At 44.4% G+C, this 20,438-nt stretch overlaps 1 protein-coding gene and 1 pseudogene across 3 annotated transcripts in view; both read right to left on the bottom strand.

Annotated features, from left to right (window-relative positions):
• Window positions 1-6,545: 6,545 nt before the first annotated feature.
• Window positions 6,546-20,438, bottom strand: part of ARCN1 (archain 1) — a 34,921-nt gene continuing 21,028 nt past the window's right edge. For 2 of the 3 annotated variants that reach the window (XM_033207359.1, XM_033207360.1), the window contains 5 exons: window positions 17,593-17,758; window positions 15,240-15,387; window positions 14,401-14,509; window positions 9,896-10,100; window positions 6,546-6,727 (listed from right to left, as the gene is read on the bottom strand). In XM_033207359.1, the coding sequence (XP_033063250.1) occupies window positions 6,638-6,727; window positions 9,896-10,100; window positions 14,401-14,509; window positions 15,240-15,387; window positions 17,593-17,758 (718 nt within the window). In that variant the 3' untranslated portion in view covers window positions 6,546-6,637. The remainder of the gene's footprint in view (window positions 6,728-9,895; window positions 10,101-14,400; window positions 14,510-15,239; window positions 15,388-17,592; window positions 17,759-20,438) is intronic. The other variant, XM_033207361.1, reaches the window with a different exon arrangement.
• LOC117081813 lies at window positions 14,003-14,101 on the bottom strand (annotated as a pseudogene).

Genomic DNA, 20,438 nt, shown 5'->3' with positions numbered 1-20,438 from the left:
CTCATTGACAGGGCTGGCCTTAGCAGAGGGCCCCCACGGCTGGAGACTGAAGCTGACCGGGGCCAAGCAGCAGACAAGGAGGGGGAGGGGAGAGGCCGCCCTTTGCTGCCACCTGCTATAGCTAATGGAGGTGGAACATTCAAGCTCCAGAATATGTTGTGGGTACCAGGAAGTCCTAGGATTTGAGGAGTGAGACTCTTAATTTTTCCTCTCTTCATATTGTTTGAAGTCATGAAAGTAATTCTGGTGAACCTTCATGAGGCAGATTACAAAGGTAATAGCCCATTCGGGTATGTAAAAAAACGAAGAAAGAAAAAACCCCAACTGTTGTATCCCATGTGCCAAGACCCAGCACTGAGGGGAGGGGTCCAGATTGCGGTACCTCAGAGACTATTCACTTTATTCTGTTTCATGACCCTCAGCTCCTCTTTACTGTACTGGGCAGGAGGAATTTCAGGGAATAATCAAGCCTGCCATGGAGGCTGCAGATGCTGAGGCAGAGGGTCGAAACAGCACCCAGCTTCTCTCACTGTCCTCCCAACACAGGGACCAGCTGACCCCGTGATAAAGGCGCTGTGCAATGTGTCCTCTCTCCTGCTGTGTCAGGCCTCTATGTTCCCACAGTTAGAGCACTCAGGGGACTAAAGACCTACCGCCCCCACTCTTCATCCCCGCCCCACTCCACATCTGGAGCCCATCAAAAAACTCAGTGCTCTCTCATAGTTACGCAAGAGGTCGAGCAGCTGGGAGCTCAGGAAAGGAGGAGGAGAGGGAAAGAAAGCAGAAAACAGCTTTCCAGGCTTGCTTCAGACTTTCCGAAGTGGAAGCAGGGGGAGAGGGCAAAGCCTGGGTGTGGAAGGAAGGGTGGATTTTTCTAAGGCCCTCTGCATTGGCTATGAATGTCAGGAGTGGATTTCCATACTCCTGCTTTTGCCTTCGCACATTCTCCACTTTGTCCCACCTCTCAAATTGTACTCCCTCTAGGCCCAGAGAGGTGATTATTGCTCATACAGCATGCAATCCTTGTAGATACACACCCTCTTCCAGAAAGCTATCCCTTTCTGGCCTCTGGATCCTGAAGTCACTATCATTGGTGTAGGCATGGTGGTAGCAATGACCCTGCAACAACTTGGGGAAAAGCTCAAAGCTGTCTTTTCAGCTTGTCTTAGAAACTGCAGTCTGCGGCCAGGCGCGGTGGCTCAAGCCTGTAATCCCAGCACTTTGGGAGGCCGAGACGGGCGGATCACGAGGTCAGGAGATCAAGACCATCCTGGCTAACACGGTGAAACCCCGTCTCTACTAAAAAATACAAAAAAATAGCTGGGCGAGGTGGCGGGCGCCTGTAGTCCCAGCTAATGTAGTCCCAGCTACTGGGGAGGCTGAGGCAGGAGAATGGCGTAAACCCGGAAGGTGGAGCTTGCAGTGAGCTGAGAACCGGCCACTGCACTCCAGCCTGGGCGACAGAGCCAGACTCCATCTCACAAAAAAAAAAAAAAAAAGAAACTGCAGTCTGCTTTTACCCAAAGCTAACACGCATCCAAGCTGAGTGGGAAATTTGGGGAGGACAGAAAACTGGTCTTATGTACCTCCAAGGCTAAGGGCTTTCCTAATGAGCTGAAAAGAACAAGCATTCATTTGGGCAAAAGAATGGAAAACAAGACCTATTTCAATTTCTCTCATTGTCTTGAACTTCTAATGCTTCTTTCAAACAGCCCCTGTCCTGGTTTGGTAATCAATCTGATCACACAGAGTACACCTAGGGCAGCTTTCCAGAAATGGTTTAGACCCTAAATAACCACTTAGCCCCTACCCTAAGAACAGCAGGGCAAATAACTTTGGTGGGGGTTGGGAGAAGTGGCCCAAGCTTCTGAAAACTGCCTAATAGCTTGACTTGTGATTGTGAGAGAGGGAAAACAGCCTGGTTTGGAAAGATAGTCTAATTTTTCTAAAGGCCTACCTTCGTATCAATCACCAACTCCCCAGGATAAGACGTTAAGACGTTTGTAGTGTTGCTGTCTGCCCTTGGGTAACACCAATGCACAGCAACCAACCTACTTGTGGATCTTCTAAGATGAGGGAATTTGGGGTGAGGGGGTTGTAATAAGACATGTGCATAGCAAAAGAAAATCATTTGTGAGATTTTGCTTGTGATTTCTCTAAAGCCTACAAGACAGAAGCCATATTCCCTACTCTCATAAAGATCCATGTTTAGTACTAGCTGTAGTTAACACTTGTCTAACTTGGAAAAAAAAAAGGCTTTGCAAGCAGGTATAGTCATTGCTTCTAGTTAGACTTTAGTCTTCTTGAGGATGACTTTTTCCATTTTTCTCCCATCTCCTTCCAATAAGCCCTGCCAGATGTGAAGTTTAATAAAAAGCTATTCTAGAGCAACCCTGTAAATCTCAGACCCTACCCAGTGTGAACAACTTTAAAACTGTTCACAATTTGGCCAGGCGCGGTGGCTCAAGCCTGTAATCCCAGCACTTTGGGAGGCCGAGACGGGCGGATCACGAGGTCAGGAGATCGAGACCATCCTGGCTAACATGGGGAAACCCCGTCTCTACTAAAAAATACAAAAAAAAACTAGCCGGGCGACATGGCGGGCGCCTGTAGTCCCAGCTGCTTGGGAGGCTGAGGCAAGAGAATGGCGTAAACCCAGGAGGCGGAGCTTGCAGTGAGCTGAGACCCGGCCACTGCACTCCAGCCTGGGCGGCAGAGCGAGACTCCGTCTCAAAAAAAAAAAAAAAAAAAAAAACTGTTCACAATTTAAAAATTAATTGGAGGGCAAAGTTTCCCATCAGAGATGTATGGGTTGACAAATTTGAAGCTACAGTGAGTAAAGGAATGACAGACCTTAATCATTTCATTCGAGTAAGGCTACAGTCTCACTCAGAGAGCTAAGCTACACTTGAGCAACATTAGACCAGATACTTTTTCACCAAGAAAAAATCAGAATCTTAGCTTTCAACGTTAAATTAAAAATTTCTCATCCCAGATACTTATTAATAAGTGAGAATAATTTGCCTTCCAATGTTTTGACACTCAATAGTTTTTCCAAGTTAAATTTTAAAAAAGCATAAGCAAGCAAGCAGCTCTGGCCAGGTGCGGTGGCTCACGCCTGTAATCCCAGCACTTTGGGAGGCTGAGGCGGGGAGATCACAAGGTCAGGAGTTCAAGACCAGCCTGGCCAACATGGTGAAACCCTGTCTCTACTAAAATACAAAAAAAATTAGCCGGGCATGATGGCAGTTGCCTGTAATCCCAGCTACTTGGGAGGCTGAGGCAGGAGAATCGCTTGAAGCTGGGCAAGGTGGTTGTTGCAGTGAGCCGAGATCGCGCCACTGCACTCCAGCCTGGGCAGCTGAGCCAGACTGTCTCAAAACAACAACAACAACAACAACAACAACAAAAAAGTAAGTGGCTTTACCCAAGGGAATTATCAACAGTTCCCAAAAATTGTTCCCATTATCCCTCATCCCTGGAACACTTCTCATCACGGTCTAATGGGGAAGAGAAGACTCCAGGATTAAAGATGAAGCCTGACTTTTCTGACTCTCCAACTGCCATCTGACAAAATTAAGACTCCAATCCCCCAAAAAGCCAGAAGCAGCATCAGATTCAAAAGCTACACTGTCAGGAGTGCATGTATCAAATGTAGAAAAATACACAAGGAAGCACAATACATATAATATGGAGAAAAGGCAATGAATACTCTCAGAGATTATTTTCTCTTAAAAAAAACATGTCATGGCCGGGCACGGTGGCTCAAGCCTGTAATCCCAGCACTTTGGGAGGCCAAGACGGGCGGATCACGAGGTCAGGAGATCGAGACCATCCTGGCTAAGACGGTGAAACCCCGTCTCTACTAAAAAATACAAAAAACTAGCCGGGTGAGGTGGCAGGCGCCTGTAGTCCCAGCTACTCAGGAGGCTGAGGCAGGAGAATGGTGTAAACCGGGAGGCAGAGCTTGCAGTGAGCTGAGATCCAGCCACTGCACTCCAGCCTGGGCTGCAGAGCGAGACTCTGTCTCAAAAAAAAAAAAACATGTCATTAATTTTTAATCCTAGGTCCCATTACAGCATCCTGAATCAACAAGCAGATACCAAAGTGAGTCAAGAATCCAATAAACATCTCATTTTATAATGCTCTTTATTTGATTAAAGAATTTGCCTTCTTTGTATACACTGGAATGTTTTATTCCCTATGTATTTTACAGGGTTACAAAATGTCTCTCATTTTAAATATTACCCCAAAAGTAATCTCAGAAAAAAACGGTTTTTTGAAATTAAACTTGACTTTTAAAAAATCATATGGACAAACAACTTTCAAAACTGGATTAGTAGGATTTCTTGCCTACTTAACTACATGACAGACTTCTTGTCCCAGGCCCCTTTCTCAGAAAAACCTCATGTGGAAACCAAGCTAGAGATAAGAATTCTTCCCTGATGCAGTTAGGGGAAAGGGAAAGGCTAGAAACTTCTTTGGCAAGCAATTCCATACACAGCCATTTATGTGCGAGTGCTCTGCTTCAAGTACAGTACACTCTTTGCAGGGAAGGCCAGATGTTGTTCAGAGTGGGAGTGGTACTTGTCAACCAGCTAAAAGCACAGAAGTCCATCTAGTCATCTGCCTCTTCCCACTGCCAGTGCCTGCAGCCTTGCAGCAACTTTTCACCACCCTATGGACTGGAATACTGAGTTAAAAGCCAAGGCTGAGCTGGCTGACACTGTAGTCTCCACTGAAAAGGAAATGGATGAGATGGAACCGAGAAACCACCAGTACATGATGATACTCAAAAGGTTTAGAGGGAAGAGAAGGAAGGATTTCAGAGATGGGGACAGATAGACTGGTGGAAAATGTTGGGCTGACTGGAAGGAAATGGGGTATACATGAATAATCTGTGCATACCAAAACAATCAGTTGCCTCCTAAAATGCAAAAAATCGAATGGTGAAATGAAGCCTCCTTGACAGTTTAGGGCCAACAGGATTGGCACAAAGACTCCCTGAACCCACACCTTCAAAATCATAACCCTGTTTCTGTTCGAAAGGAGAGGACTGATGACAGAGAGTGCAGTCTAGAAGAGGGAGGTGGTGAAACTGAGGAATGTGAATGGATTACAAAGACTGTGGCTATTACGTTTTAGCTTAAGTACCCAAAATGTGGAGAACTGGAAATTTGGGTAGCAACAGCAGCAGACATGATTACATGTGGATGTGAAATCCCTAACTCGACAGACATAACCATTCTTTTAGATATCTTGAAGAGGGACTGTGCCATTTGAAAGGTGTGTCTCAGCTATCTTTAATATTGACACAAGTGGGATTCACGGTACTGTTCTAAACTGGAAGGACAGGCCCTGAAAGGAAAACAACTTGGCAAAGAGATGAAGGAATGAATGGATATGGGAAAAGGACAGAAGATGTCCTTATCTTTTAACTTCTAGACCCCACACCCCTCAAACAGTTCACCTGAATAGTCCAAAAATCAAGAATGGGTTAGATATACTTGTTGCAGGAGTGCCAAATAAACACCGTGCCTGTAAACAGATGATCCCAGTGCCTGACTGAATGTATAGAAAGAAAAACCTAAAGGAAAAGGGTATGAAAGATTAAAATCTTCTACAGAGAATACCTTTTTTTTTTTTTTTGAGAGAGTCTCATTCTGTCGCCCAGGCTGAAGTGCAGTGGCTGGATTTCAGCTCACTGCAAGCTCCGCCTCCCAAGTTCACGCCATTCTCCTGCCTCAGCCTCCCGAGTAGCTGGGACTACAGGCGCCCACCACCTCGCCCGGCTAGTTTTTTGTATTTTTTAGTAGAGACGGGGTTTCACCATGTTAGCCAGGATGGTCTCGATCTCCTGACCTCGTGATCCACCCGTCTCGGCCTCCCAAAGTGCTGGGATTACAGGCTTGAGCCACTGTGCCTGGCGAGAAAACTTTTTAAAAACACAGTATGAAATATAACTATATTTAGGGATTAAAATAAAGGAGCAGCCACGTACAGTGGCTCATGCTTGTAATCCCAGCACTTTGGGAGGCCGAGGTGGGTGCATTTCCTGAGCTCAGGAGTTCACGACCAGCCTGGGCAACATGGTGAAACCCCATCTCTACTAAAATACAAAAAATTAGCCGGGGTGGTGGTGTGCACCTATAGTCCCAGCTACTCGGGAGGCTGAGGCAGGAGACCTGCTTGAACCCAGGAGGCAGAGGTTGCAGTGAGCCAAGATCATGCCATTTCATTCCAGCCTGGGTGACAGAGCGAGACTCCATCTCAAAAAAAAAAAAAAACCCAAAAATAATAATAAAATAAAAATAAAGGAGCAACTTAGGTAAAGGAAGAGGAGGTATTTAACTGGGGGCATTCTCTGGAGAGCTTGCTTTCCTGCTGGCCAATAAAATCTGCCAAAGAAAATTAGCAGCCTTTCCCTTTATGTTTGTGCCATTTCTTTATCAAAGAATGTCTCTGTGACACTGAAACATGGGGGTGAGTCGAGGGTCCTTGCGCGCAGAGAATCGTGCATTGTATCATTAAAAAGGGGTCTCCAATGGCTTGTAAATTTGGGAAAAACTCGTCAGCCATCGTTGGCGTCTTCTTTATTAATCTGAAAATTTTCCTTTTCAGCTCCCTCTTCTTGGTATTACAGGATTTCATACTTATCCACTAGGAAAGTGGTCTCTGTGGAAAACCTGACAGGGCTGTTTCCATCTACCTGGGTCACTTTGGTAACCTAGGAAAATAAACAAAGAGTAAGGTAAAGCAGGAGGTTTGAGTCTCCATGATGTTGACTACATTCTCATTACAGAACATATCAATTTCCCTAAAAGTGGTATTAAAAGTAACTGTAAAATACTAGAAAAATGTTCAGTTCATAACTGAAAGTCACAGCATCACTCTTTCCCACCAACATGATTAAGCTGCTCTCCTTCTAGATAGAGAAAAGACAACTGTTGGGATGAGATGTACAGTAGTATTAAGTAAAAGCTCCAAAATGAGTGGCCATAGCCCAGCTCTGCCCTATATAACCTATGAAATTCATAGACATTCTATCAGGATGATATATTAACATTCTGACCCAAAAGGCAATGTTCTAGCTCTTCACATTATTCATTTGCTCTGCTCTCAAAGTCCCGTGTTAAAAGTCCCAGTAAGCTGCTCTATCATACTTATTTTTCAGGCATGGCTGGGTCCTTCCAATGAGGTTTCTCCTTTTTAAATAAATAAATGTCCAGTTTAATTAATTACCTGTAGCAAAGGTACCTATAATGGCACCAACACAACACTTGAACCACTGATTCATACTTCCTAATGAGGTTTTGGGAGAGCAACTACACTGTCCTAATCTTTGAAGAGCCCCAATAGGAAAATTTACCCATTTCTATCTAATGTCTTGAGTTCAATACAGTAGCTTCCAACACTGATGGGGTTATGTCACTAACTAACAGGTTAGGGAGAGAGAACTGCTCTTTGGAATCATCCAAGGGAGGAAGCTGCAACTTTCTAAGCACTTACAGGGGAGATGGAAACCATACAGGAAGCTAAGGTAGGGCCAGAACAACAAGCAAGTCAAAAAGAGGGGAATATTAACAATATAAACTGGGTTCTAGTAACTCAAATTCAAAAATTGGAAGAATGGTCAGGCGCGGTGGTTCACTCCTGTAATCCCCGCACTGTGGGAAGCCGAGGTGGGCGGATCATCTGAGGTCAGGAGTTAGAGACCAGCCTGGTCAACGTGGTGAAACCCCATCTCTACTAAAAATACACACAAAAAATTAGCTGGGTGTGGTAGTGCGCACCTGTAGTCCCAGCTACTTAGGAGGCTGAGGCAGGAGAATCACTTGAACCTGGGAGGCAGAGGCTGCAGTGAGCTGAGATCGCACTGCACTCCAGCCTGGGTGACAGAGTGAGACTCCATCTCAAAACAACAACAACAAAAACTGGAAGAATGATGAGTTAAAAAATAATGTTCCGGGCTGAGCATGGTGGCTCACGCCTGTAATCCCAGCACTCTGGGAGGCCGAGGTGGGTGGATCACGAGATCAGGAGTTTGAGACCAGCTTGGCCAACATGGTGAAACCTCGTCTCTACTAAAAATACAAAATTAGCTGGGCATGGTGGCACGTGCCTGTAGTCTCAGTTACTCAGGAGGCTGAGGCAGGAGAATCACTTGAACCTGGAAGGCAGAGGTTGCAGTGAGCCAACATCATGCCATTGCACTCCAGCCTGGGCAACAAGAGTGAAACTCTAAAAAAAAAAAAAAAAAAAAAAATCCGCTGGGCACGGTGGCTCATACCTATAATCCCAGCAGTTTTGGAGACTGAGGTGGGTGGATCACCTGAGGTCAGAAGTTCAAGACCAGCCTGACCAACATAGAGAAACCAAGATTGCGGTGAGCCAAGATCGCGCCACTGCACTCCAGCCTGGTGACAGAGTGAGACTCCATCTCAAAACAACAACAACAAAAACTGGAAGAATGATGAGTTAAAAAATAATGTTCCGGCTGAGCATGGTGGCTCACGCCTGTAATCCCAGCACTCTGGGAGGCCGAGGTGGGTGGATCACGAGGTCAGGAGTTTGAGACCAGCTTGGCCAACATGGTGAAACCTCGTCTCTACTAAAAATACAAAATTAGCTGGGCATGGTGGCACGTGCCTGTAGTCTCAGTTACTCAGGAGGCTGAGGCAGGAGAATCACTTGAACCTGGAAGGCAGAGGTTGCAGTGAGCCAACATCATGCCATTGCACTCCAGCCTGGGCAACAAGAGTGAAACTCTAAAAAAAAAAAAAAAAAAAAAAAATCCGCTGGGCACGGTGGCTCATACCTATAATCCCAGCAGTTTTGGAGACTGAGGTGGGTGGATCACCTGAGGTCAGAAGTTCAAGACCAGCCTGACCAACATAGAGAAACCAAGATTGCGGTGAGCCAAGATCGCGCCACTGCACTCCAGCCTGGGTAACGAGCGAAACTCCATGTCAAAAAAAAAAAAAATTCTGAAGGAACAGTTCACACATTTCCATTGCTTTGCCTACCTAAAGGACAGAGTTTGCAACAGAATTGGCTCATGATTATTTGTACTAATAAAGGGAGCTGTGACATAAATAACTCCCAAATAATTTCCATTTGTAATAGAATGATTTTTTTTTTTTTTTTGCAGGAATTTTGTCTTCCAAATAAAAAAACTGTCATCCTTTGGTTATAAATCAAGTGACAGCAAGGCCTTAAAAAACCATGTGTTGGGTGTTTTGGCAAATCAATTTTAAAATATATAAGGTCAAAAAAAACAGGCAACTAAGTGTTTATGAACCTTGCACAATCCACAAGTACTTTTTTACGTATTAATATTCAATTTCTTTACTTTGTCTGATTTAGAGAGGAAAACTGAGGTAAAGCGATAAAGAATTTGACCACGATCGAGGCCGGGCGCGGTGGCTCAAGCCTGTAATCCTAGCACTTTGGGAGGCCGAGACGGGCGGATCACGAGGTCAGGAGATCGAGACCATCCTGACTAACACGGTGAAACCCCGTCTCTACTAAAAACTACAAAAAACTAGCCGGCGAGGTGGCGGCGCCTGTAGTCCCAGCTACTCGGGAGGCTGAGGCAGGAGAATGGCGTGAACCGGGAGGCGGAGCTTGCAGTGAGCTGAGATCCGGCCACAGCACTCCAGCCTGGGTGACAGCGCGAGACTCCGTCTCAAAAAAAAAAAAAAAAAAAAAAAAAAAAAAAAAGAATTTGACCACGATCACACAATGAATTAGAAAGGGAATTCCTGTAGAAGACATCAGCTTTTTTCTGAGCTTTATCTGACCAGAAAAAGCCATGCTACCTGTCTGGCATCCTATACATGTTCCTACTGTCCTACCACTTTCCCTATACATGTTATCAACTAAAATGGAGTACCTGTATGTTACAGTAATTTTTCTTGGAGACAAAGGAAACTTGAACAGGGAAGAAGTCATTAGGCTGCCCAGCAACGCTAAACTCCAGGCTGCCACTCTTATTTTTGGCATCAATCACAGGCAGGCACCACTCTAGGGTATTTCGTCGACTGTCATGTCGATATTCCCCATCGATCTCACCGATAACAGGCGCGCCGACACCAGACCTGTTGTAAGAAACATTCTGGTCAAGGTAGCTGTTCAGAGCTGGAACTCTACCAAGGAAAACCAACCCCAAATTTGATTACGATCCTCAAATTCTGCCTTCTTGGACTACAATTTCAGGAAAAAAAAAAAAGGCTCCCTAATAACTTCAAGGATCAAACGATGAAGTCCTAGTGCCTTGGCTAAGAGTTTCACTCAATTCCCTCTGTAGATATAGTTAATATGCAAAAATAGGTATTTGGCAGATATGTCTATGAGCTGCTCCAACTTATGGACTAGATCTGGGGACTGCGACCAACAAATGTGTTAAGATGGCTATGTTTCGGCCGGGCGCGGTGGCTCAAGCCTGTAATCCCAGCACTTTGGGAGGCCGAGACGGGTGGATCACGAGGTCAGGAGATCGAGACCATCCTGGCTAACACGGTGAAACCCCGTCTCTACTAAAAAAAAACACAAAAAACTAGCCGGGCGAGGTGGCGGGCGCCTGTAGTCCCAGCTACTCGGGAGGCTGAGGCAGGAGAATGGCGTAAACCCGGGAGGTGGAGCTTGTAGTGAGCTGAGATCCGGCCACTGCACTCCAGCCTGGGCGACAGAGCGAGACTCCGTCTCAAAAAAAAAAAAAAAAAAAAAGATGGCTATGTTTCCAAAAACCCTGCACCAATAGGTTGCTGCCTTGTAAATAAGGAATTTTAACATAATGTAGCACTCTTTACAGGAAACAATAGGGAAACAAGCACGTTGATTTGGGGGGAAACTCTAAACATCAATAATGGAGATGAATGGAGGCCTCTGAGAGAACTTATTTTGTTTTGTTTTTGAGACAGTCTCGCTCTGTCGCCAGGCTGGAGTACAGCGGCGCGATCTCAGCTCACTGCAACCTCTCCCTCCCCAGTTCCAGCGATTCTCCTGCCTCAGCCTCCCAAGTTGCTAGGACTACGGGTGTGCACCACCATGCCCAGCTAATTTCTGTATTTTTAATAAAGGCAGGGTTTCAACATGTCGGCCAGGATGGTCTCAATCTCTTGACCTTGTGATCTGCTTGCCTCGGCCTCCCAAAGTGCTGGGATTATAGGTATGAGCCACTGCACTCGGCCGAGAATTTGTTTTTAAAGATTTCAGAATGTTTCAAACTTACTGAAGTTGACACCAATGGGTTTATTTGATTTACAATCCAGTAAATGGACTTTTATTTGATAAGGGAAAGCACAATTACCCCTGGGGCAAATGGAAACATGATGGGAGAAACAGATCCATAGCTGTCCTTAATCTGCAAGAGAAGCAGGGCTAGTTAAGATTTACTCTGCACCCCTACACACGGCTGACAGGCAGTGTCACCTACTCCTACACATTCTAAATTTACTGGCTTTTAATTCACCAGTGACACTCAATGTTTATATTAGGGATAGGGTAAATAAGGGAGACAAAGTAAACTTTACGAGTGGCGTAAGACTATTAATTCTTCCCTATCAATTTCAGGGTCCTGGTTCTTTTATGTTCCTTCTCTGTGCACTTGCTCTAATTCTGATTCTGATCTCTTCTAATTTGATCAGTTCTAGACAACGGGAGTAAAATGTTGTGTAAGGGTCTCTTCTGGAGACCATTGCAAAACTGAACTAGAATACAGGAAACCACCACAACCACAATTATAGGGTAGACAGGCCTCAACATTGTGGCATTCTATAAATAGTCTAGTAAACGAAATCTTGACAAACAAAACTCTACCTGTCACCAATGCCCAAGTCCTACAACAGTTCAAGGCAGCCATCTACTGTTCTGAAGCAATAACCATACTGCAGAGGATAAGATGGTTACCCATTCAAGGGGATACTAGTAAAAAAGCATGTTTTAAAAAGTGGAACTAACAATGACTAAAACCAGACCTGATAATGTAAAGGCCTGAATTATCAAAAAGGGAAGAAAACTATGAATTAAATTAGTACCATTTTCTCTGCAGCAATAACTGAACAATATAACAGTAAAGCTACACTAAGGATACACTTACTGGTACTCATAATTAGACCCTGTGCTTAATCATGAGGGCTGATGGGTAGGTGAAAGGAGCTAGGATTTACTGGTGAAGTAATAACTGCATGCTCACTGGAAATGCTACTAAACAGATAAGGTAGAGACCATTTCCAGATGATCCTAGAGAGTGGGACACTTAGGTGTACAACAAAAGCTTACTGGAACTCAATTTCTGGGGTTGAAAGACATTTTTGTTATCTTGATTATGGTGGTGGTTTCACAGGTGTAAACGTCAAGATTGCACAATTAAAATATGTGTAGTTTGTTGTATATAAATTACGCTCCAAAAGGGCTGTTAGGATATTTACTGTAACTAATGTAGACATCTTGTTTAACAAGAATCAACAGTTCCCTTGAACACACTCTCATCTTTAGTGAAAGTTTTAGAGAGCATGTGAAAATAAAACGTTCAGCCTGATAGACTCAATTTCTTTGAAAGTTGCAAAACAGGAAGTTTGACTGAGAAATGGCTCCTCCTTCTGGAAACCTTCATTACTACACAAACAAGCTGAGGGCCAACATCTAAAAACAGCTCCAGGCCAGGTGCAGTGGCTCCAGCCTGTAATCCCAGCACTTTGGGAGGCCAAGGCAGGTGGATCATTTTGAGGCCAGGAGTTTGAGACCAGCCTGGCCAACATGGTGAAACCCCATCTCTACTAAAAATACAAAAATTAGGCTGGGTGTGGTGGCTCACGCCTGTAATCCCAGCACTTTGGGAGGCCGAGGCGGGTGGATCACAAGGTCAAGAGATCGAGACCATCCTGGCCAATATAGTGAAACCCCGTCTCTACTAAAATACAAAAAAAATTAGCCGGGTGTGGTGGCCCGTGCCTGTAGTCCCAGCTACTTGGGAGGCTGAGGCAAGGGAATTGCTTGAACCAGGAGGCAGAGGTTGCAGTGAGCCGAGATCATGCCACTGCACTCCAGCCGGTGACAGAGCAAGACTCCATCTCAAAAAAAAAAAAAAAAAAATTAGCTGGGCGTGGTGGCACATGCCCATAATCTCAGCTACTTGGGAGGCTGAGGCATGAGAATCTCTTGAACCTGGGAAGTGGAGGTTGCAGTGAGCCAAGATTGCACCACTGCACTGCAGCCTGGGCGACAGAGTGAGACTGTGTCTCAAAAAAATTAAAATAAAAACAGCCAGGCACGGTGGCTCACGCCCATAATCCCAGCACTTTGGGAGGCCAAGGCTGGTGGATCATCTGAGGTCAGGAGTTTCAGACCAGCCTGGTCAACATGGTGAAACCCCGTCTCTACTAATAATACCAAAATTATCTGGGCATGGTGGCACATGCCTGCAATCCCAGTTACTCGGGAGGCTGAGGCAGAAGAATCACTTGAACCCAGGTGGTGGTGGCTGCAGTGAGCTGAGATCGCACCACTGCACTCCAGCATGGGCAACAAGAGCAAAACTCTGTCTCCAATAAAAATAAAAAATAAAAACAGCTCCAGATCTACAAGTGGCTTGTTTGTTCAATTTGGTTTTAAAGTCAGTAAAATCCATCCATTCAAAGTGCGCAATGTATTTCAACAAGTGTATGCAGTAAGCACCACCACAATCAAGTCACAGAACAATTCTTGGCTGGGTGTGGTGGCTCACGCTTATAATCCCAGCATTTGGGAGGCCAAGGCAGGCAGATCACTTGAGCTCAGGAGTTTTGAGATCAGCCTGCACAACACAGCAAAACCCCATCTCTACAAATAATACAAAAATTAGCCAAGCGTGGTGGTATGCTCCTGTAGTCCCAGCTACTTGGGAGGGTGAGGCAGGAGGATAGCCTGAGCCTGGAAGGTGGAGGGTGCAATAAGCTGAGATCGTGCCAGTGACCTCCAGTGACAGAGAGAGACTCTCAAAAAAAATTTGTTTTACTTATTTATAAATATGAAATGTTTCATAAAGTTGCATGTCAGCCTTGCACAGGGGCCATGCTAATCTTCTCTGGTTCCAATTTTAGTACCTGTGCTGCCAAAGCAAACATAAGTCCTAGAACATTCCTATCATTCCCAAAAGTTCCCTTGTATCCTTCTGAAGTGAAGTACCTTCTTCTCTACCTCCTCATTTTTATTCAATAGTATTACCTTTTCCAGAAAGTCAAAGAAGTGGAATCACTACATAACATGCAGCCTTTTATATCTGGCTTCTTTCACAACTAGCTTTTTAAAGAAACAAGTATCTCTGAATGGACAGTCAGGTCAGGTAAGTGCTGACTCCAAATGAGTTCCAAAAGACCAGTTCTGTAAATCCAACATAGGGGACACGGGGACAGCACTTACGGGAGTGGGATGGTGATAACCACGTCATTCAGTTCTAAATTATCTTCTTGTAGCTCATATTCTATGTTGACATCACAGCCATTTCCACTCTCCGAGGGCCAGCAGTTAACTGAGAAGAAAGCAAAGCAGTCATACTAGAGTATTAGAAAAAGATGGCTGGGTGCAGTGGCTCATGCCTATAATCCCAGCGCTTTAGACAACCCAGGGGGTAGTATCGAGGTGGGAGGACTGGTTGAGGCCATGAGTTCAAGATCAGCCTAGGCAACAAAGTGAGACTCCATCTCTACAAAAAAAAAAAAAAAAAGCCAGGGGTGGTGGCACTTCCCTGTTCTCCTAGCTACTCAAGAGGCTGAGGTGGGAAATCAGCTGAGCCCAGGAGTTGTAATGAGCCATGATCAGACCACTGCACTCCAGCCTGGGTGACAGACAGAGGGAGTCTGTGTCTTTAAAAAAAAAAAATTAGCTGGATGTGGTGGCATGTGCCTGTAGTCCTAGTCCCAGCTACTCAAGAGGCTGAGGCAGGAGGATGGCTTGAGTCCAGGAGTTTGATGCTGCAGTGAGCTATGATCGCCCCACTGTACTCCAGCCTGGGCAACAGAAGACGACCTTGTCTCTAAAACAATAACAACAACAAAACCAGAATGGTTTCAAAATAAAAGCTATTAAAAATGAAAACTAATGATAAAAATATACAAAATGCAGCACCAGGTCCATTTCAAAAGAAAGTCATTTTGTCAAAAAGAACTTTGCTATGGCAATAAAAATAAAAGTGTACAAGCAAGGGCTATTTCCAGTTCTCAATGCAAACTAGCTTAGTGGGACTGGCCAGAGGCACTTACTTGTCAGTGGAATAAAAGATTCCTCTGTGGTTTGTAGTCTCCACTTTAGCACCCCTACATCACTGTTGACTGGAAATGACTTCTCTGGATTCTTCAGGCCAATTAGAGACTCTGCAGTGAAAAGTTTTTTATCCACATTTGGATGAGTCTAGAATGACAAGGAAAGGAAAACTCCTGAGGTTCAGACAGACAAGAAACAACCCCTCTCTAGGCTGATATGGCCCATAATCTAAACATCTAAAATAGAGTACCTAACAAATTCCAATTCTCTTTCATTTTCAAGAAAGATTTCCCTTCTTCAAAGACTTTTAAAATAATTTAAGATATTTAAAAACCAGTAATTAAAAAAAAAAAATTTTCAACTCTAAAAGCCATTATAGAACAAGTTTGCACCTGAAAAAGTTAAAAGACCATTAACCAAGTCCTTTCCAAAAATACTTCACAGGGAGCAGGTTCATGGTGGGGCCAGGTTTGCCAAGCAGAAGGCTCTAGTAAGACCCTGATCAGCTGCCTAGGTCAGATAGCATTTTTGGCCTTAGCAGAAAAAGGGCAAGCTCTGTGTAAAGTCTAGTTGCAATTTTGCCTAGAGACTTAAAGTTGTTAAAATCCAAGCCAATTAAGATAGTCTTATCTTTTTAAAAGAAATTGTTTTTGGGGAGGTTGAGGTGGGCGGGGCATTGGAGGTCACGAGTTTGACATCAGCCTGACCAACATGGCAAAACCCCATCTCTACTAAAAATACAAAAGTTAGCTGGGGCCAGACATGATGGTACATGCCTGTAATCCCAGCTATTTGAGAGGCTGAGGCAGAAGAATGGCTCGAACCCGGGAGGCAGAGGTTGCAGTGAGCCGAGATCACACCATTGCACTCCAGCCTGGGCAAGAAGAGCGAAATTCCATCTCAATAAATACATAAATACATACATAAATAAATAAATATACTTGATCTTAGCCAAAAGGCCGAGAAGCGATATAAATAAATAAATAGCTGGGTGTGGTGGTGCACACCTATAGTCCCAACTACTATGGAGGCTGAGGAGGGAGGATTGCTTGAGCCCAGGAGGTTGAGGCTGCAGCAGGCCAAGGTTGTGCCGCTGCACTCCAGTCTGCATGACAGAGAGAGACTCTGTGTCAAAAAAACAAAAAACAAAACAAAAACAAAAACACCCAGAAGGGCTGGGCATGGTGGCTCATGCCTACAATCCCAACACTTTGGGATGATGACGTGGGCGAATCACGAAGTCAAGAGTTTGAGACCAGCCTGGCCAACATGGTGAAACCCTGTCTCTACTAAAAATAAAAAAAATTAGCTGGGCGTGGTGGCAAGTGCCTGTAATCCCAGCTACTTAGGAGGCTGAGACAGAAGAACTGCTTGAACCCGGGAGGCTGAGGTTGCAGTGAACCAAGATCGTACCACTGCACTCCAACCTGGGCGACAGAGAGAGACTCCCTCTCCGAAAAAAAAAAAAAAAAAAACCAGAAATCACTTTTGGATAGCACTTTACAAGCCAGCAAAAATGTTGTCAAATAATATAAGCACTGCTTCCAAAAGACAAATCTGTGCTGACTACGGGAGGGAAAGTAGACAAAAACACTCTTCCCTAAAAAGGCTTTGTTCTTGTGACGAGATGTCAAGCTAAATGAAATGTGACAAGAACACCTGTAATATAAAGAAGGGCTTATATATATATCTATCCAACAGTTGGAACACACACATTTATACTGAAAGGATTTTATGTACTTTTCAAATACATCATTAGATACTGCCCTTCAGTTAACAAAACAAGCACTGGTAGTTTATTTAATAGCAAAATGAGTAAATTTCGTATAGTGCCACCATGCCTGGCTAATTTTTTAAGTTTTTGTAGAGACAGGGTCTTGTTGCTCAGCCCTCGTTGCTCAGGCTGTTCTTGAACTCCGGGGCTCAAGCGATTCTTTGGCCTCAGCCTCTCAAAGTGTTGGTATTATAGGCGTGAGCCACTACACCTGTCCTAAAGCCTTGTTTTTTAAAAAACTATATTTCAAGCAAGATCCTAAGTGATTAATTTACTGTTTTCATAACAGCAAAAGATAAACATCTCTTTTTACCTTTTGCTAGTGAGTATGAAGTCATTTATTAGATTTCAAAATGACCTTTTATTCAGTTCCAATATTTAAAAGCCATCCTAACAGAGCTGCTTTACTCACAGGTAGCTACTGTATGCAATAAATTAACTTCTTTCCTATGCATTTAGAGTGATGCTAGTTATATAACTTAAATAATTTTCTGTGGTTCATATTGGGAACTCTAGTTCACAAAGACTATAATAGGCAGACAAAGTGTTAACACTCCCTATCAAAAGCTTCTACACACCTGTAGCTGCACCCCTTTCTTATCTTCATTTTCCACATGAAGACGAATTCGGCCATATTTGTCATCTGAGATCCTAAGCATGATCATGCCATGCAACTCCATATTCTGTAATCCTCCATCTCGTCCACAGGTTAATGTGATCTTTTCTTCAATCTTCATATGTACACTACAAAGAGAAAGTAAAACATTTGTTCAGAAAGGTAGAAACCTATGGCCGGGCACAGTGGCTCATGCATATAATCCCAGCACTTTGGGAGGCTGAGGTGGGCAGATTACCTGAGGTCGGGAGTTCGAGATTACCCTGACCAACATGGAGAAACCCCGTCTCTACTAAAAATAAAAAATTAGCCAGGCGTGGTGGTGCATGCCTGTAGCCCCAGCTACTTGGGAGGCTGAGGCAGGAGAATCCTTGTACCAGGAGGCAGAGGTTGCGGTGAGCCGAGATTGTCCCATTGCACTCCAGCCTGGGCAACAAGAGTGAAACTCCATCTCAAAAACAAAACAAACCAAAACAAAACAAAAGAAAAAAGAAAGGTAGAAACCAGAACTCCCTTTCTCCAAGGTCTGATTAGCCATTCAACAATGTTTTTTTAAAGGTGCTACTGCTATAGCTATAAACATTTAAAAGACGATACCCTTTGATACAGCAACTCAACAGACAAATTCTCATCTGTGCAAAACAATCTGCTAAGTTATTCACTGAAGAATTGTTTGTAATGGCAAAAGTTTAGAAACGAATGTCTGCCACTAGGGGGCTGCTTAAATAAAGGCAAATCCACGCGCGCAGTGGCACACACCTGTAATCCCAACACTTTGGGAGGCCAAAGTGGGCGGATCATGAGGTCAGGAGATCGAGACCATCCTGGCTAACACGGTGAAACCCCATCTCTACTAAAAATACAAAAACAAAATTGGCCGGGTGTGGTGACGGGCACCTGTAGTCACAGCAACTCAGGAAGCTGAGGTAGGAGAATGACGTGAACTCAGGAGGTGGAGCTTGCAGTGAGCTGAGATCACGACACTGCACTCCAGCTTGGGCAACAGAGCAAGACTCCACCTCAAAAAAAAATAAAAATAAAAAATAAAGGAATATTCACCCAAATGAATAGTAGGCAATGGTGAGAAAACAAATGAAAAAAGGTTCTATTTGAAAATATTTTCAAGCTTAAAAAAATTAAAATTATACAAGGAAGACATATATACCCTTTTTCAGATTCACCTATTGTTAACATTTACCCCATTTGTTTTATAATTTGCATATGTGTGTCTCTCTCTCTAAACATTATATATGTATGTTATACATTTGATTTTTTTCCCCTGAACCATTAAGAAGCAGATTATATACATCACGGCACTTTGCCCATAAATACTTTAGTGCTTATTTTTATAAGATTAGGGATATTCTGTTACATAATCAATCATAGTACTAACTACACAAATTTACACTGATACTTTTTTTTAGCTTTTTGTTGTTGTTTTGAGATGGAGTTTCTCTCTTGTCGCCCGGCTGAAGTGCAACGGTGCAATCTCGGCTCACTGCAACCTCTGCCTCCCGGGTTCAAGTGATTCTCCTGTCTCAGTCTCCCGCATAGCTGGGATTTCAGGCGCCTCCAACTACGCCCGGTTCATTTTTGTATTTTTAGTAGAGTCAGGGTTTTACCATACTGGCCAGGCTGGTCTTGAACTCCTGACCTCAGGTGATCTGCCCGCCTGGGCCTCCCAAAGTGTTGGGATTACAGATGTGAGCCACCGCACCCAGCCTGTTGTTAAGAGATAGATATTGCTATGTTGCCCAGGCTGGAGTGCAGTGGCTATTCAGAGGCACAATCACAGTTCACTATAACCTTGAACTCCTGGTCTCAAGCAATCCTCCTATCTCGACCTCCTGAGTAGCAAGGACTATAGCCATGTGCCATCATGCCAGGCTAACACTGATATAATAATTGTATCCAATCTATCAATCATATGTCAATTTCATCAGTTGACCTAATAATATATATATATATATTTTTTGAGGCGGAGTCTCCCTCTGTCACCCAGACTGGAGTGCAGTGGCCAGATCTCAGCTCACTGCAAGCTCCGCCTCCCGGGTTTACGCCATTCTCCTGCCTCAGCCTCCCGAGTAGCTGGGACTACAGGCGCCCGCCACCTCGCCTGGCTAGTTTTTGTATTTTTAGTAGAGACGGGGTTTCACCGTGTTAGCCAGGATGGTCTCGATCTCCTGACCTCGTCATTCGCCCGTCTCGGCCTCCCAAAGTGCTGGGATTACAGGCTTGAGCCACCGTGCCCGGCCAACCTAATAATATTTTTAATAGTAGTTGTGATATTATGATATACATATGTACTGGTTTTCATCCATGGTTCGTGGCTCATAACTCCCATATCCCTTATTACATGTAATGTTGGGGCACTTTAGGCCTCAGGAGCAGCCCTCAGAAAACAGAATCTCTCTTTGACCTTCTCCTGCCCTCCTTTCACCAGCCAAAGGCAGGACTCTAATCTCCAAAAGGGGTCCTGCACCATATCCTGGAGGAAGATTAATGTGTGTTGCACAGAGAGGCCAAGAATCTGGACAGGCCTTGCTGGGTTTCCCCACTCAGCCTATCAGTATTAGGTCATACCCTTTGTCCAATCACATTTCTGCACACCTGTCAATCATGCCTATCCAATGAAGTCTCCATAAAAGGCTCAAGAGGACAGGGTCTGGGAAGCTTCTGGACGGCTGAACACATGGAGGCTTACAGGAAGATGAACAAGGTCTCACCCATTTTCCAGGAGAGTGCGTACCCCCCTCCCTGGGGACAGAAGTTCCTGCACCCAAGACCCTCCCAGACCTTGCCCTATGT

This window comes from Trachypithecus francoisi, unplaced genomic scaffold (assembly GCF_009764315.1).
Source record: "Trachypithecus francoisi isolate TF-2019V2 unplaced genomic scaffold, Tfra_2.0 Lachesis_group8, whole genome shotgun sequence".
In the NCBI taxonomy this organism is placed as follows: Eukaryota; Metazoa; Chordata; class Mammalia; order Primates; family Cercopithecidae; genus Trachypithecus; species Trachypithecus francoisi.
This window is presented reverse-complemented; position numbering and strand designations above follow the sequence as displayed.